This window comes from Corapipo altera, unplaced genomic scaffold (genome assembly GCF_003945725.1).
Source record: "Corapipo altera isolate COAL_440 unplaced genomic scaffold, ASM394572v1 75, whole genome shotgun sequence".
NCBI lineage: Eukaryota > Metazoa > Chordata > Aves > Passeriformes > Pipridae > Corapipo > Corapipo altera.
The window spans coordinates 7,702,503-7,719,624 of NW_020884887.1; the positions used below are offsets into that span (position 1 = coordinate 7,702,503).

General features: G+C 61.7%; 2 protein-coding genes across 4 annotated transcripts; one reads left to right on the top strand and one right to left on the bottom strand.

Moving 5' to 3' along the window:
• The first annotated feature begins 220 nt into the window (after positions 1–220).
• Positions 221–5,395, top strand: GPRIN1 (G protein regulated inducer of neurite outgrowth 1). 2 transcript variants are annotated; one of them, XM_027643724.1, is made up of 3 exons: positions 221–325; positions 1,884–1,975; positions 2,178–5,395. In XM_027643724.1, exon 3 carries the CDS (start codon positions 2,218–2,220, stop codon positions 3,601–3,603), a length of 1,386 nt encoding a protein of 461 aa, XP_027499525.1. In that variant the 5' UTR covers positions 221–325; positions 1,884–1,975; positions 2,178–2,217; the 3' UTR covers positions 3,604–5,395. The 2 variants fall into 2 exon arrangements, with proteins under 2 accessions (XP_027499525.1, XP_027499526.1); XM_027643725.1 differs by lacking the exon at positions 221–325 and adding an exon at positions 733–811.
• A 219-nt stretch (positions 5,396–5,614) lies between these two features.
• Positions 5,615–15,193, bottom strand: CDHR2 (cadherin related family member 2). Of its 2 annotated transcripts, none has more exons than XM_027643747.1 (31): positions 15,129–15,193; positions 14,693–14,758; positions 14,458–14,600; positions 14,155–14,208; positions 13,851–13,940; positions 13,136–13,225; positions 12,695–12,817; positions 12,474–12,617; positions 12,256–12,331; positions 11,954–12,060; positions 11,650–11,880; positions 11,407–11,562; positions 11,017–11,181; positions 10,688–10,749; positions 10,354–10,594; positions 10,014–10,250; positions 9,695–9,764; positions 8,993–9,607; positions 8,666–8,737; positions 8,341–8,390; positions 8,075–8,226; positions 7,768–7,870; positions 7,604–7,692; positions 7,289–7,363; positions 7,098–7,175; positions 6,957–7,017; positions 6,724–6,848; positions 6,453–6,566; positions 6,198–6,275; positions 6,032–6,092; positions 5,615–5,819 (listed from the first exon to the last, which is right to left on the bottom strand). In XM_027643747.1, exons 1-31 carry the CDS (start codon positions 15,172–15,174, stop codon positions 5,703–5,705), a joined length of 3,891 nt encoding a protein of 1,296 aa, XP_027499548.1. In that variant the 5' UTR covers positions 15,175–15,193; the 3' UTR covers positions 5,615–5,702. The 2 variants fall into 2 exon arrangements, with proteins under 2 accessions (XP_027499548.1, XP_027499547.1); XM_027643746.1 differs by having other exon boundaries at positions 5,615–5,822.
• Between the last annotated feature and the right edge of the window lie 1,929 nt (positions 15,194–17,122).

Below are 17,122 nucleotides of genomic sequence, written 5' to 3' on the forward strand. Positions count from 1 at the left end.
GGGTTTGGGGGGGATGCTGGAGGGTTTTGGGGAGGATGCACGGATACAGGCGAGGCGAGCAGGTCGCCTTCCCCCCCGCAGCGCGAGCGGGAGTGCGTGGGAAGGAGTTAGACAAAGCCTGAGCCCGGGAGCAGAGGCAAGCGCTGCCGGGAGCGAGACGGGGCCGTTCTTCCCTCCCCATCCTCCCCCACCCTCGGGCGAGGGGTACGCGGGAACCCACCTCCATCCCGCCGCGGTGGCACGTTGTCCCGGTCCCTCGGGCTAATTGGGGTGCAGCCCCCTCCCCGGTGATGCCCGGGAGGGAAGCGGTCGTCTCCATCACCAGGTAGGAGGGGGACTGTGCTCAGCGTCGCTGTGACCCCCACCCATGGGACCTACCCTAAGGGTTGGGGCCCCCTGAACCGTCCAGTCCCGACCATATGTCCTGCTTTGCCCGGGTGCAACGCGGGGTGCCGGGGTGCTCGCCCCTGGGACACGCGGGGTGTTGATTCTTTGGGTGCCGGGGGGGAGGGGGGTGCTGTGCGGCGATGAGGGGCTCCCAAGGCGGGCCGGTGGGAGTGACAGCGATGACACCGGGAGGGATGCGGTGTGCCGGGACCTCCACGCCTGTCCCTCGCCTCCCCACCGCTGCCGGGGGCACCGGGGCGGGCGGCAGCCGGGGGGGAGCGGCCCGGGGCACGGTACCGCCCCCGCCGCCACCGCCCCACGCATGCTCGCCGCTGCCGCCGCCGCGCCGAGCCGAGCGGGACCGGACGGGACGGCACCGGACGGCACCGGACGGGACGGCACCGGGCGGGAGGATCCGCCGCAGGTACCGCGGCCCCGGGGCGCACATGGCGGGGTCGGGACGGGCGCTGCCGCCGCCCGTCCCGGCACCGCAGCCCACCCCCGCCCGGGGGTGCCGGTGCCGGTGCCGGTACAGGGCGGGCGGCGGCGGCGCGGACGGGTCGGCCTCCCCCGGCCGGGACTGCCTCGGGGGCGGCTTTGTGCGAGGCTCGGCCGGGGAAGCGGGGCCGGGGCGTGCACACGCGTGTCCGTGCGTGCGGGTGTGCCCGTGGCCATGTGCTGGCGTGTGCGTGCCCGTGCGTGTGCACACGCGTGTGCCGGGGGCTCGCAGCTCCTCCGCGGAGCATCAGTGCCGGGCACGGCGCCACAGCCCCGCGGGAGCGGGATGCTGTCGAGGCAGCTCGGGGTGCGGGTGGCACGACCCCGCGGGGATCAGGGTGCTGCGTGGGAACCTGCAGACGGGGCGGGGGTCGTGGCTTCTGGGCCTGGCTCTGCTGGGAGGGGTCTGTGCCTGCCTGGTTCCTGCTCCTGCCTGCCGCCTCCCTTTGTGGGGACTCGCTCGGCTCCAGCCGTGTCCGCTCGGCTCTGCCCTCTCCGGGACCCACGAGTGGCCGTGTCCAGAGGCGTAGAATGCCCCACGGCTGCAGGATGCATGTGCTCCCAGCAAGGACTCACTGGCACTGGCAGGGCTGGGGGGCTCCCGGAAAGCTCGGGGCTTCCCGCCCTGCTTCTGCCTCACGGGGCCAGGAAGGGTTTGGGGACAGTTGGGTGAGACTGGACTGTGTTCCCCTCATGTGTGGCACGGCCGGGAGCTCAGTAACTCTCGGCATGGCGTGTGGATGCTGAGCTGGGGGTTCCCGTGGCCAGGGACACATGTCACTCCCAGCTCTAGGGGCACTGCTCTCGGCAAGTGGAGGGAAGAGCTTGGGCTGCCCCGTGCTTCTGCCCTGCCCTACAGCCCCCCTTGTACCCCAGGCCCAGCTCACTCTCACCCCCTGCTGCACCCAGCTCCCCACGGACAGGTGGGGGCTGCCAAGTCCCCTTGGGCTCTCAGCCTGGCGTCCAGGGCTGAACTCCAGCTGCTGTTCTCTCCACAGGGGTGTCTGCACTGTGTTCCCCACTGACAGCCACAGCAGCGCCTGGATCCTGCTCCTGGTCCAGCTGTGCTGGGAGAAGGCTGACTTTTACGGTAGGCAGCCAACACCATTCCTCCCTTCCTGTATGGCCAGGCACCGGGTGCCACCACACAGGCTGTGCCAGGGACAGCAAGTGCTCTGGGCAGCCGCCCAACCTGTTGTCATGGGTGGCACAGAGAAAATCAGTTGGCAGTTGAGGTGGACTGGGGGTCCATGTGCTGCTTCCTCCTCACTGCCCCATCCTCTCTCTTGCAGACCCACGGCAGGACTAGCATGGGAGAAGCCTTCCCTGGGCATGGGCAGCGCTAAGGAGCCCGAGGGGCTGCAGGTGCTGAGTCGCCAGGCCGGGACCGAGGACACCTGCGACCGCAGTGCCACCTCCCCCGGCTGCTCACCAGCAGGTGAGTGCCTGCCCGGCTCCGGTTGTGCCACGGGAGCCCGTGCCATGAGGACCTGCTGCGTGGCTGAGTCAGAGGCCCAGGCCACCACGTCGGGCTCAGCAACAGAAAAGAAGGTGCCATCACCAACAGGACCAGCTCCTGGCATGCTCCTCCGGGACACTGGCACAGAGCAGAGTGTGGCAGTAACAACAGTGAGCTGTGGGGGACCAAGTGGCATTGCCCCTGCCTGTGGTCCCACAGAGATGGGGGTCCCCAATACCCGGAAGGAGGACGCAGCCCCTGCTTCCCCCCTGCCTGATCCCTGCCTCAAGGCGACCAACAAGGACATGGGAAGTGCGCCAGCTCCAGCCAAACGTGTGGCATTTGTGGAGCCCACCGCAGGCACTGGGACAGATGAGCTGCCAAGCCAGGAGCAGCCTCAGGGTGGCACAGGGATATCCCTGGGTGCTGCACCCCAGCTGAACAGAAGTGAGGCTCCCAAGCATCCCCAGGGAGGCACAGCAGACCCCCACAGCACCAGCACTGTGGGGAACGGGGGCCAAAGCAAGACAGAACTGAGCTCCACCACCCTGGGCCAGGGCAAAGCCGAACAGAGCTCGGCCCAGAGTGCAGGTGCTGGAAGCAGCCAGCAGCCCCAAACAGCCAAGCAGCTCTGTGAGTCCTACTCCTTTGAGGTGACCCCACCGCAGGACGCCGGGACACAGGACATGGGGACGCAAGTGGACAGCCGCGTGTCCCTGGTGTCAGTGGCCTTGAGCCCCATGAGTCCCCCGGGCGGGGCTACTGCCTTCACCTTCCCCAAGAGAGAGATGGGGTCTGCAGCCCCACGCCTGGAGCCCTCCAAGAAGGACGCAGAGATGCAGGTGTCCATGCCTGTGGAGACCCGCTCAGTGGCCACTGGGCCAATGACGCCACTGGCCAAGTCCCCACAGACTTCGTATCCTGAGGTGCAGGTGAAGGGGACGGTGGCAGAGGTGGTAGAGGAGGCTCCGGAACCCATCCGGGAGGTGAGCTGGGATGAGAAGGGGATGACATGGGAGGTGTACGGGGCCTCCATGGAGGTGGAGGTGCTGGGCATGGCCATCCAGAAGCACCTGGAGAAGCAGATCGAGGAGCACGGGCGGCAGGTGGTGGTGACCCCGCAGAACACCCGCACCGGCTCCGTCAAGGGAGGCCCCCGCAAAGGTGAGGCCAAGAGGCAGCCCAGTGTCTTTCGGGCTCTGCTGCAAAACGTCCGGCGGCCCCGGTGCTGCTCCCGCACTGGCCCCGCCATGGAGTGAGTCGCTACCCATGCTGGCAGGGTGGGGGTGCCACGGGGCTTCTCTGGGCGAGTGAAAATGGGTCCCTACCCCGGTGTCCTGAGACACCTGGTGCCAGTGTGTGGGGCTCCTGAGGCTGAGGCAGGTGGTGAAGGAGCACTGCATGCTGGGGCAAGGTATCTCCTTTGCTGGGGTCCCTCCTGCCAGCCTGGGGGCCCCCCATGATTGTAGCCCTGTGGAGGTACCCCAGAACGTGAGGCTGGTGCCCTGTCTCTGTGTTTGGTGGCTTTTTTCAGCATGAGGAAGCACGTGACTCCTTCCAGATGGAGGCAGCTGCTCCCGTGCATCTCCTGCCTGTGGCACAGGTCTAGAGATGACTCAAGGTGGGTGCTGCTGACTCCCATGAGCTCTGGCACCTCAGGCAGCAGCATCACTTCCCGTGCTGGAGAGACACTGGTGCATCACCCTGCCATCGCTTTGCCTGCCCAGGGCTTGGCCACGCTCTGACCAGCCCATGGCCATGCATGTGTGGGTCCCCATGGCTGCCCAGGGCAGGCACCAGCCCCTCAACAGCCCTGTCCTCTCTGCCCCACTGCTGTGTCATGGGTGCCCTGGAGCTGTGACAGATCTCAAATGAGAGAGACTGAGGCCAGCCATGCCTATGATGGAGAGCTGCTCATCCTTGTCACCGTGGCTGGAGGCAGCTGGGGAGTCTGTCCCCATGGCCCCCTTACTCAGCCTGCCTGGTAGTGACCATTGGAGCCCAGGGCACATCCTCACCACAGCTGGTGGTGAAGATGAAGCTGCCCTGCTGCCAGGCCTGTCCAGCTGCCCTTGTGGTGCCAGAGATGCCCCACGTGCTGGGGACATGGGCACATGTCCCTGTGTGGGTTCCTTCAGCCCCACTGGCCGCTCTTCTCTGACAGCAGCTGGGGATGCAATGACTGCAAAACGCTGCCACTTTTTACAGCTGGGGTTTTACAGGCTGGGGGGAGGGGGGCTTTTATTGAACTGTGTTTGCATTTTTGGAGCTTTTTAAGAGACACTTTCAGCTGTGTGTGTCCTGCCTGAAGCCACCTCTTTCCCAGTGGCCTGCGGGGCCGAGACCCTCTTTTCGAACACTGTTCCTACTTTGCTTGTGCTCTGCTGAGCTGAAGAGCATTTGGACTGAAGAGTCAGTCTGCAGGCGTGAGCATTCCTGTGGCTGGGTCAACATCCCTGTGGCCGGCAGCACCGCAGTGTCCTGCTGAGACACAGATCCTGGTCCCCCCCAGCCTGGCCCCATACCAAGGACCAGCTCCACAGTGCTGCAGCACCTGATGCACAGGAGGCTGCTTGGAGGTGCTCGGGAAGCTGCACCATCCCCTCTGAGCAGAGGTGCAAGAGGGCTCAAGGTGCCAGGGTCACCAGTGCAGCCTTTTTCCCTCATTAAGGGTCAAGCCTTGCCCCTCCAAACCCACGTTGTACATCCTGGACTTGGTTTTGTTCCTGGGGGGCTGCAAAAGGCTTGCTCGAGTGCCAGCTGGGAGCCAGGGCCATGGGAAGTGCCCACTCCATGCCATGATACTCACCAGGACCTGGCTCTGCTCAGTGCCTTGGGCTTTGGGAGTGGTGCCATGGCCATGCCAGGAAGACCAGGAGCCCTGGGGTATCTCACCCTACCCCAGTCTGTGCCCACCTCCAGCCCTGCACTGCCAAGCTGTGGCACACCAGCGCTACAGCTTCATCACCTATTTTCTTCTTTTTTTCCTCTTCATTTCTTTTGGGGAGGGTGGGGGGGAGGAAGGGGCGGGAGGACCAATCTGTCGATATGGATGTTGGGTAATAAAACCTTACACAAATCTCTGCATGGGGCCAGTGAGGCAGCCTGGGGAAGGGTCTTGGGGACAAGAAGCCATGCTGGCCCCCACAGTGCCCCTCTGGCACCAGCCTGGCACAAAAACAGCGCTTCATGCCAGGAGAAATGACTTTAAGCTGACTGAGCCCCCCAGGCAGGTGGGCTGATGGCCACACAACACCATGACCTCTCTGGAACAGGTTTATTGCCAGACACTGAACACATCATCACCAAAGCAGCTGCCTGAGTCCCGCTCCAGCCCTGCTGCACCCTGTGAGCCCGCTCACAAGTCCGTGGTGGTGAAGGTGGTGTTGAGGTACACTGCTTCGGTGGGCTTCTTCAGGTTCAGGGCAGCCACCAGCACCTCCTTGTCAGTGTGGTCTGTTGGCCGCACTTTGACCTGCTGCAGGAGGAGAGCATGGTCAGAGGGGATGAGGGACAGAGAGGGGGGAGAGGGACACTTGGCCTTCCCAGGAGCTGAGGGCTGTCAGGGGGATACAGAGAAAGGGACACAAGGGGTCCATGAGTCTGGAGGCCACAGCAGAGAGAAGGGGATGCAGGTTGCTCTTGTCAGGCCTCCCTGCTGAGCCTGGCAGCTCTTTGCACACCTACCTTGACCTCAAAGTCATCATCCGCGGGTGCATTTACTGTGTTTTCATCCAGGGAATTCATGCTGTGGAGAGTGGAGGGTGGGGGGTAGAAGAGGACCCAGGCACTGGAGAAGTGGGGGTATAGGATGATGGCCCTGTGGCCTTTGGGACTTGCCCACAGAGCTCACCTGGTCACAGAGATGGAGTCCTCATGGAAGCCCAGGTCATGTGAGGGATCAAGTGGGTGGTTCAGTATGGGGTTGGCCCTGGTCAGGGATGGGTGGCAGGTGAGTGCTGTCTGGTGGGGCTCTGGGGCTTTGAGGCCAGCTTGTGCCAGCTGTGTCCCCCAGGCAGGGAGGGGTGTGACAGCGAGCCATGCAGGCTCCTGGGTGTGGGGACATGCCTGGGCTCTTCCCTCCTCCTACAAGGAGCCCCCCACTCACCCCTCAGCATTGTACTGGTTGGTCCCAGGAATGCCGGCTCCCTGCTGTGCTGTGGCAGGATTGAACGTGGTGGCCACCTTCAGAGCCTTCATCGCACTCAGTTTCCTCTTGTAGCTGCAAAGCCCAGGGATGGGGTAGGTGAGGGGCAGGGGGGAGCTGGGCCATGGGATGGGGTGGGCAGGAGCAGGATGGAGGGTAGGGATGGGTCTGGGGGTGCCGGTGAGGATGGGGAGGGGGGGGGAGGCAGGAGGAGGTGCAGGCAGTGTGGTACCTCCTGGTGGTGAGAACCAAGACGAGGGTCATGATGAGTATGAAGATGAGCAGGAATGCTGCCAACCCTGCAATGATGCCGATCAGCTCCGTCTCCCTGGTGGGCTTTGTCACTTCCCCGGGGCCCTGGCACAGAGCAGGGGTGAGGGCACAGTCCCAGGCAGTGGAACCCCACTTCTAGCCCCACCTGGGATTAGTGCCCTCTCCCCATGCCCCTTGCCCAGCCCCACTCACGATAACAGCAAGGCCCAGTTTCGCCAGCTCAGCCAAGCCCAGTGGGTCGGACAGAATGAGTCTGCCAAGGAAAGCAGAGGGATGAGCAGCTGGGCCGGGCCAGGCGTGTGGCAGTGCCTGTGCACAGCCCCCGGCACTCACGTGCTCAGCTGGTTGATATCCAGGGCAGTGCCATTGCTGTACACGAAGTACGCCTCCATCACTGACTTGGCTTTCACCCTGCAGGATCACAGAGATGGGGGAGTGGGGTGCCAGTGTGCAGGGCATGGTGCCCTACCCCAGGGTGACCCCCCAAATGCCACCACCGTGTCTTTTTCCCCACCACCACTCACCTGGTGTCACGGGTGCTCTCCATGGTTCGGATTGCCACCACATAAACTGCTGCTTTGGTCACGCTGGTCAGGGCCCTAGGAACAGGAGACATAGGGGGAAGCTGGGCCAGGTGTCCTGATGTTCCACTTGCGGGCATGGGAAGCAGCTGGACCCCCTGCAGCCCCCTCCTCTGGTGGGAACCTGCCTGCCCCATCCCCTTCACAGTCCGTGAAGCTGGGAGACACAACCAGTGGGCCCTGGCCTGAATATCCATGAATATCCATGTTCCCCGCTGCACAGCCGTGCACCCCCGGCCCCAGCCTGGCACCCCTTACACTTTGATACTTTCGGAGTTACTCTGGACTTCTTCCACCGTTGTCAGGAACTGGAGGCGAACGCGGTGGGAATTGTCCACTGTGAAGATCTGTGTGTGGAGAGCGGGGGTGAGCGGGGCTGGGCAGGGCGCAGGGTGTCCCAGGGTGTGAGGGGGTGAACTCACATTCAGCACAGTCTGTGCTGAGTGCACCGGTGCCTCGCCGTCCCGAGCCTCCACTGTCACCTGGTACTGCCCCTTCAGCGACTCATCGAGGTTGCTGGCCACCCTGTGAGGACAGGGACATCGGCAATCCCGCTGGGCTGCACAGGTTGTCCCTGTGATGGCACTGCCATCCTTCAAGCTCCATCCTGCCTCCATGTCCAGGGCAGGGCCCCAGGATGGCTTTGTCCCCTTTCCAGCCTGTGCTGGCCCTGCAGCAGGCAGGAGCTGAGCCACATCCCCCCACCCGAGCCCAGACCCATGGCCTCACTTGATGCTCCCAATGTAAACCCCCTGGTCGAGTGTTGGCTCCACCATGAAGAGGTTTTCAAAGGGCCGGCTGACCCCGTTGTCCTCCAAGAGCACCACGCTGACAATTGAGAAGGTGATGGCTCCCCCCAGCCCTGTGTCAGCATCTGTGGCCTGCAGGGACAGAGCGTGGCAGGAGCATGGGTGGGAATGGCCACCACCTGCCCCCAGTGGGGATAGGTAAGCAAAGCTCAACAGACTGACAGACACATGCAGGCAGCTCCTCACCTTCACGGTAGCCACTTGCAGGCCCACAGGGGAGATTTCAGGAACAACCACTGTGAGGGACAGACAGGGGGATGGTGCAATCATGCTGGTGTGAAGCCAGACTTGCTGCAGACCCCATGCCCACACAGCCCCGAGGCTCCAAGCACTCCCCAGTACCCTCGGCCCCACAGCCTTCATGGAAAACACTGAGTAATCCTAGCCTGGTCCCTTCACTGCTCACAGCCCTGCCCCAGGCTGGGGGAAGGTCCTTGCTGCCAGTGAGTGTGGCAGAGCACGTGTGGGTGCAGTGAGTAGCCCATGGAATGAACCACTCCTGACTGCTCACCAAAGATCTCCGAGATGGCCTGGAAGACCGGTGTGTTGTCATTCACATCAGCAATGAGGATCCTCAGGGTTTCTGCAAATGTCCCAAAAGCAGAGCTCCAATCACCAACAGCCCTGCAGCACCCTCCTCTGCTTTCCTTAGGAGCCCTTAACTCCCAGCAGGCTCAGGTTCCTGCAGCAGGGATCAAGAGAGCTGGGGACACCCTCCCCCATCACCAAACTGTCCAGCTCCTGTCCTCCCCACAGCTTCTCCTGGGAGGTGGGAGAGGCAGGTCCCACCACCCACCATTCCCAGTGGTGGTGGAAGGAGCAGGGAAGGGGACCCTACCGTTCTGGCTGTAGCGGTTGCCCTTCTCAGTGTACAGGTCCTCAGCCCGCAGTGTGAGCAGGACTCTGTCACACACCTCGTAATCGATGTCTGAGCTGTTCACCAGCAGTGAGCCGTTGGGTGCCAGCACAAACCAGTTCCTGCACACATCCCCAGCACTGCTGTCACCCTTGAAGCAGGTGACTGACAGCCCCTCGAAGACCAGTGAGTGGTTGGTGTCTGGGTCAGAGGCGTTCAGCGTGTGGACCACACCCTGCTGCGTCCCGTTCTCGGTCACGGTCACGTCCTGTAGTGAGTCTGGCAGGACGGTGGGGGACTCGTCATTGACGTCTAGGATGTGGACCACCACCGAGACGTTGGCCTTGTCTCCTACGTTGTCTGCAGCCGTGTTCTCTGCCACTACTTCCAAGGAGAAGAACTTCTGCTGCAAGGTGTCATAGTCCAGGGGCACGTCAGGGTCTACGGACAGATCGCCGCTGTAGTTCCCTGGCCCTAGGCGGGATGAGCGGATCAAGAAGTTGCTGGAGCCACTGGTCCTCTGAAGTAGGAATGAAATGCGGGAATTGATCTCTGTCCGGTCGGCATCTGTGGCATTCACCTCACCCACGGAGGACCCTGAAGGTGGAGACAGACACTCAGTGGGCAGCAGGCACTGACTCAGGGCCACCACTGGTCCCACAAGCCTGGCCATACAACTTTTACCTGGAGAGTCTTCAAAGACTGAGAACTCATAGGACTGGTTGAGGAACATGGGAACGTTGTCATTCAGGTCCTGCAGGAAAAAACCTTGGTTGTAGCCCTTCCAGGAAACATAGTTCCCCACAGCAGGCTGGGGACAGGAGTGTAGGCACCTGCCCACCCACAGGCAGGAGCTACACAAGCCCTCTGCTGCCTCCCTGCATCAGCTATTCACTCTTCCCGCACAGAAAGCCTGGGGACACAGTGCCTCTGCCCTGCCCATCCATCTCAGTTCCAAGCCCCAGCCTGCCCCAGCATGTCCCCGCTTGTGCCCAGGGCTCACCCCCACAGTGATGGTGACGTTCACTGAGGTGCTCAGCTGCGGCTCACCGTGGTCATACACCTCCACCGTTACCACCATCTGTCCCCGCTCATCTTCCACAGCCTCGCGGTCCAGCGGTTCCTTGCTCTGCATCTCACCTGTGTCTGCATCGATGGTAAAGTTGTTGCTGAACGGTCCTGGCAAGATCTTGAAGCCCAATTCGCTGTTGGGGTTGCCAGGTTCATCGTTGTCAATGGCCTGAAAAGGTCACCGGTTGGAATGAGGTTCTTGGACACCTTGGGGACAGTCCCTCCTCCTCTCCGACAGCCATGTCAGCCCCTCCACCTCTACTGATAAATACCTGGATCTGTGTACTGATGTTCTGCCCCTCTTCCACTGAGATGAAGTAGGAGCCGATGATAACGGGCGCCATGTCATTGACATCCAGCAAGGTGATCTCCAGCACCGTAGTGCCCACCTGGCCGCCCCCATCCCTGGCCTGGAGGGTGGCGTAGTAGACAGAGCGAGTCTCCCGGTCCAGCAACGTCCCGTCCTTCACCAGCAGCGTCCCAGTCATGGTGTCCACCGTGAAGATTTTAAGGCTATGGCATACACAGAGCCATCACCGGGGCTCAGGCCTGAAGCCCCCTCGCCAGGACGATGCCCCAGTCATGGTTGGCTGTGCCTTTACGTACATGTCGTCCGGGAGCAGCCGATAGGTGATCTGACCCCAGACACCGCTGTCTGGATCGTAGGCCTAAAAGACAGAAGACTGACTGACCATTTGGTCAATCTGTTTCAGCTCCCAGAGGAGTGATGAGTCTGAGACAACGACTGCTGGCAGTGAGCACCCCAAAAATGTGGCCCTGATAGGCAAGAGGTCCCACACCCTGTGTGCCTGCTGGCACTGACTCCTTCCTGTGTGCATGGAGAGACCAGTGCACTCAGTGCAAGCTGCACTAGAATTGCCCAGGGCCCTGCTTTGGGGCTGTAAGCTGTGCCTGCTCCCTGCCCAGCTGCTGACCGTGATGGTTGAGATGATGGTGCCTTCAGGGCTGTTCTCCATCACGCTCAGGTTGTAGAGGCTCTGGGGGAACTCAGGGATGTGGTCATTGCTGTCAATAAGGTCGATGGTCACGGTGGCCGTGGAGCAGCAGTCTGTGGGGTTCCCCGTGTCATTAGCAATGATCTGCAGGATTGAGAAGGGACTGTGTCTCACATGGGTCCCCAAACATTACAGGGAGACCTGTCACACTCCAGTCCAGCTGCCCTGCACCAAACAAGCTGCTAGGGCAGAGCCATGTTCTGCTTTGGCTCCTGAACCCTGCAGGAGAAGGGCTATGTCCGCTCTGTGCCCTGGCATTTGCAGGGAGCAGGAACTGCCTCCATGACAAACCAGACCTACAAGTCCCACCTGAACCACCATGACATGGCTTATCTCGTAGTCCACTAAGGATGGGTCATGCACCAGGATCTGGACCTCCCCTGTGCCCACAATCATTTCAGGGGACACATCGAAGGCGCTGGCATTTGGACCCTGCAGGCTCAGCTTAAAACTGCTGTTGATGCCCTGCCAGGGAGAGACAGGAGTGAGGGTGGGTGGTGCAGCCAGGACAGACACCTGCACCCTGGCCCAGCCCCATGGACAGGGTCCTACCTTATCTGGGTCATGGGCAACAATGCTGAGGTTGGACACAGGCAGCCTGGTGGAGGAGTGCTCTATGATGCTGCCCCTGAAGTTGTCCTGGACACTGGCAGAGAAGTTGCAGCTGGAGAGGGAGCAGTTGTAGAACTGGGGCTTGTTGTCATTGATATCAGTCACTGTGACTGTCACCAGGGTACTGGTCTGGGCCACATTGCCGTAGATGTTCAGGTTCTTCTCACGTGCCTGGGCAAGAGGAGAGAGTGGGTTGAAGGGGCCCAGGGAAAGGATGGGTTTCCCCTTGCTGCCTCCTACTTACCATGACTTCCAGCAGCACTTCCTCACTTGGCAGCTGCTCCCGGTCCAGGGGCTTACTCACAGTGATGGTGCCCGTTGTGGCATTGATAGCAAAGGGGACGCTGGAATCTAGGACAAGGGGACAGCAGGAACCAGTGGCAGCCACTCGGAAAGGCAGGTGTGGCCCTCTCTCTCTGACAGCAGGGCAGACTGGCAGCGCCTGGGTGCCCAGAACCAGTCTCCTTGCTGCCTGACCACCCCTCCTGCCCATCCCACCTTGCCACTGCTCATCACCTGCCCATCCCATCATGCCCCATCACTCACTGGGGATGCTGTAGAAGATTTCATCATTCACCCCTGTGTCTCTATCCAAGGCGGTGACGGTCAGCACAATGGTGCCCTGTGGGGACATGGCCATCAGGGCAGGACCTATGACATCTCCAGCTGCCCCCATGCCTGGTGGCCCAGACCCCTAAGGGTGTCAGAGCCCCCAGGGAGGGCCAGGGGCAGAGACATGACATTGGGGCAGGCAGGCTCCTGACCAGGGGGCAGTTCTCAGGCACAGAGCCTGAGTAGGGCTCGTTGAGGAACCGCGGGTCCAGGTTGGGCACGTCTTCAATGGTCAAGGACAGATAGGTGAAGCTCTGCTGGACGATCCAATTGTTGTGCAGCAATCCCCCGCCATCCTGGGGAGCAGAGCACCTGTAAGTCCCAAAGCCCCCTTACCTGGCAGCCCTGTACCCCTGGCCCAGCTGGTCCCCACCTCAGCACGAATCTTGATCTGGTAGAAGGTGTTCTTGGCATAGTCCAGTGAACCATTGAGCACCACACTCCCATTGGGCAGGATGTAGAAGAGCTGGCGATTCTCCGTGCTGTCTGGGATCACCTGGGCAGGGCACATCACCCTGTGTCACCAAGGCAGGGAGCAGAGGTGCGCCAGCAGAGATGGGGGCTCAACCTCCATACTTCTGCCAGGCTTGACCCCCTACCACCTGGCTCATCCCCAGCCTGCAAATTCAGCACCTTGCACTGGTTGTCCAGTGGGTGCAGAGCCAGACACAACCTGGTCCTAACCTGAGACCCTCCTGCTCCGCCAGGGACAAGGGGTGCCCTGGCTAGGTCCCCCAACACCTCAGCCCCAAGGGGTGGCCCAGCAGTGGGGTTTGGGTCTGGCGTGCCCTACCCCACAGTGCACTGTGCTCACCTCCTCGATGCTGTAGCTGACTCTGGAGGCATTCCCAGTGTCGCTGTCATTGGCAAACACGTTGTAGATGATGCTGTGCAGTGTTGAGTTCTGGGCACACAGGGGAGTGACGGTGAGAGAGCAGGTGGAGTGATGCTGGGCCCAGGCCCTGCCAGCCCTGCTCTGGGGTGTTCTGACCCAACAGGGCTGCAAGCACTGCCCAGTGCCGTGGGACACACATGGATAAGATGCTGCCCTTGCTCAAGCTGGGCAGAGGCTGGATCCCCCTGCCACCCTCCTTGGGAGCAGGGGCTGCACCCCAGTCCTGGAGTTGCCAGACAGGGCCAGACTCAGCCCCACACCCCATCTGCACCCTGATCCAATGTCACCCTGTCCTGGGATGAGAGTCAGCTCGGGCACACCCTGATTGGAAGCTGCAAGGGCAGAGTCCCAGCCATGTGTCACGCCTCAGAGTGACACAGAAGCACCCACAGGGAATTGCCCCAGCATGGAGCACTCCCAGGTGCTGGCTGCACTATCGCCCCACGCCCAGGTACACCATCACCAAACGCCCAGGTCTGGGGTCACAGGGTTCCTGGTGCACTGTTACGCCCAGGTGTGGGGTCACACAGCTTCCAGCACACTGTTGTCCCACTGCTGGCACACCCATCCCACAGGAGCCACCCAGCACCCCTGCCCTGCTGCCCGTGGAAGCCAGGAGGTCCCAGGAAGGTACCTCGGGGATGAAGGCGTTATACGGCACGTTCCAGAAGACCGGGGCATTGTCATTACGGTCCTCCACGATGATGGGGAGTATTTGGGAGACCTACCGGGTATCAGAGAGGACATAGGGTGGGTATGGGAGATGGTGGCCAGCAGAGCTTCATGCAGTTATGGCACCCCATGCCCACCCTGGCTCTGAAGCCAGCCAGCATCACCCACCCACTTCTAGTCCCCTTCCCACTGAGCCTTGTCCGTGGCCCTGTTGAGACCCTGCTCCCCTCCCACTGCAGACACTTAGCCCATGCCCCAGCACTTACCTCATTATTTACACCATCAGACACTGTGGCAGTGATGGTGAGCCTGGCCTGGAGCTGAGGGGACACAAGGCAGGACTCAGTCAGGGTCAGGTGAAGCTCAGTCCCTGGACGGCTGAGCCCCAACCTCTGTATGGGATGCTCCTCCCAGACAACTCTCCCCCCAGGAGCTGGGTTTCGGGGCCGGGGAGTGACACACGGTACTGCCATGAGCAGCTCTCCCACAGGATTCATGGCTCTGCCCTCTGTCCCCGTCACCCCAGACCCCCAGTCAGGCAAGGACATCTGTCCCATCTCTGCCCACACCTCACGGTCCAGGGAATTCCTCAGCGTCACATTGCCTGAACTGGGATCGACAGAGAAGTAGAAGGAATCTGTCCCTCTGATTCCATAGGTGAGGATGTCGTCCTTGTCTAGGTCATAAGCCTTCAGCTGGAAAGCAAACTGGTCTGGGGGCACAGGCAGTGTCAGCTCCTGTCTGAGGAACCCCCCGGCCGCTCCTCCTGCAATCCAGGGCCTTCCTGAGACTGCCCCTACTCACCCAACTCCAGGTCCTCTGGCACATAAACAAGGCTCATGTTGAAGATGGGGACTGTGTTGCCTGAAACTACAAGGAGTAGGAGCTCTGCCAGCAGCCCCACATCTGGCAGCACCTACTTATCTCCAGCCCCAGCTCCTGGCCATGGTTTGGGTCTCCAGGGAAGGCAGGGGAACCCACCACCCCTCATCTCCTTGTGCTCCTCCCACACCTCCAGACCACGCTTGACTTCCAGCTGCAGCTCCCATGCTGGATGCTCTCCCCACTGCCCAGCCCTGCCCTGTCCCAGGGCAACAAAGTTACACGTGGTTCTCCAGTGGGGTGAACATCTGTTTTGGGGTCCCAGCTGCTTTCAGGGAATTTAGAAGGAATGTTGGGGGCTGAAAGCAGCTCCATGACCCCCTGCCCACCCATGCCAGGTGCCAAGAAGAGTCCTTACCTGTTGCCAGGAGGAAGGGGAGCAGTACCAGCGACTGCCATGCCATCCTGACAGGAATCCTGTGGGCACACAACAGAGAACAAGCGGCTGAGGGCTGCCCCCCGAAATCCCTCCTGGGGAGCACCCATTGGGGCAGGAGGGGTGTTGGTGGGGACAGTCCCTCTGCTGAGCTGGGCTGGTGAGCAAGCACCAGGCTCCATCCCACACCCCTGGGCACAGGCTCCCTGGGGACATGGAACGGGGGCGCAGGATTGACCTCCAAGTACCGGGGACCGTGAGTACGCCTGGGGACTCCAGGAGCCTCCTGGCTGGAGGCTCCATTGCTCACGCCCAACATGGCTGCCCCAAGCAGTGCTGGGAGTCCGAGAGCAACCCGTGGCACCACTGTGGGGTCTCCCTCCTTGTGCCATGGGCTGTGGGCAGCCCCACAGCTGACAGACATGCCCCCCACCCCCCCACAATGGGCCGTGGTGCCCATAGGGGCTGGGGCTGTCATCCCTTACCTGTGGCCCTGTCGCTGGGGATGCTGCCTCTGCACTTGCATCCTGACGGCGCCAGACCTTTGCCTCCTGCAGTAAACACATTCGCCAATCATTAACTGCAATTAAGGGGTGAGAAATCCCTCTCTCATCTTCCTTATTCCTTTTGGTCATCCTGCCGTTCCCAGTCAGCCCAGCCCCACGCTCAATCCCCATCACCAGCCCCCCAGGTCCCCATACTGGGTGATGTCCCTCAGGATTCAGACACCTCAACCTGTGCCCACGGGACTCTGGCTCCCAGAAGGGGTGCAGAGCCTGCAGGGATGCAGAGGGATCCCAAAGCACACCAGGAGACCAAAGAGAGGCTGGGGAAATGCCCTGCATGCCCATGTCCCTGGGCTAGGGACACCAGGGTCCCACCAGGACAAGGGGTGGGCACCAAACCTGTGGTGTGGCCACTGGGGCAGGTGCCTGGGGCCCTCTGCACCCCCCTGCCACCCACTCCCCTCCCCAGGGGCTTGGCCAAGCCTCCCTGACCTACTTCAGACCTGCTGGGGACAAGGACAGATTGTCCAGCTCTGCTCAGGCAGAAGATGGCTGGGAGGTGGTGCGGGGGGGCACGGCCAGCCCTGGGCCTGCTGGACCCCTGCCTCCATGGCCCTGGGCCCCTTTACCCCTATTCCCTGGGGAACCCACAGAGTCTGGATGCTGAAGAAGCTCTGGGGTCACCCCAGACACTCAGCCTGCTCTGAGGTCCCCATATCACCCCACACCTGGGTCAGGGAGCCCTTAGAGAAGAGGCTACAGGGACCAGACTGTGACACCACCCCCAGCGAACCTCTCCAGAGCTGGTCCAGCATTGCCCCAGGCCCTGCAAAGGCTGCCCTGGAACACTCCCACAGACTCCCCACCCCCAGGGCTAGCCCAGGATGCCCCTTCTGAGACCCCCGGGGCTGGTGCTGGACACCCCTCCGAAAACCGGCCCTGGCTGCCCCGGGACACTTCTGTATCTCCCAGGGCTGTCTCGGGACATCTACAACTTCCTGAAAGGAGGTCATAGCCAGGTGGGGGGCGGCCTTTTCTCCGAGACAACCACCGACAGGATGAGAAGACATAGTCTCAAGCTGCTCCAGGGAAGGTTTAGGTTGGACACCAGGAGGAATTTTTCCACAGAAAGGGTGATTAGACATTGGAATGCGCTGCCCAGGGAGGTGGTAGAGTCACCATCCCTGGAGGCGTTCTAGGAATGACTGAACGTGGCACTCAGCGCCCTGGTCTAGTTGACACAGTGGTGTTCGGTCATAGGTTGGACTCGATGATCTCAGAGGTCTTTTCCAACCTAATTGACTCAGCGATTCTGTGATTTCTGTGATCTTCTCCAGCACCACCCGGGCTTGCGTGAGTTGCGCTGCCACTCAGAGCATTACGGCCGGATCGCCCCGGCACGCGGTTTCATTGGCGCCGCTCTTGGGCGCAGTACGGCAGGAGGCGGCGGGCGCGCCCATCGGCGCGGTG

What these genes read in the sequence shown, in the direction of transcription:
- GPRIN1 (XM_027643724.1), top strand. Translation starts at nt 2,218, where the DNA reads ATGGGCAGCGCTAAGGAGCCCGAGGGGCTGCAGGTGCTGAGTCGCCAG.
- CDHR2 (XM_027643746.1), bottom strand. Translation starts at nt 15,174, where the DNA reads ATGGCATGGCAGTCGCTGGTACTGCTCCCCTTCCTCCTGGCAACAG. An exon ending in GGCCATCTCGGAGATCTTTG is followed by an intron (nt 8,391 to 8,665) that starts GTGAGCAGTCAG and finishes TGTCCCTCACAG; the next exon opens with TGGTTGTTCCTGAAATCTCC. An exon ending in CAGCACAGACTGTGCTGAAT is followed by an intron (nt 7,693 to 7,767) that starts GTGAGTTCACCC and finishes CTCCACACACAG; the next exon opens with ATCTTCACAGTGGACAATTC.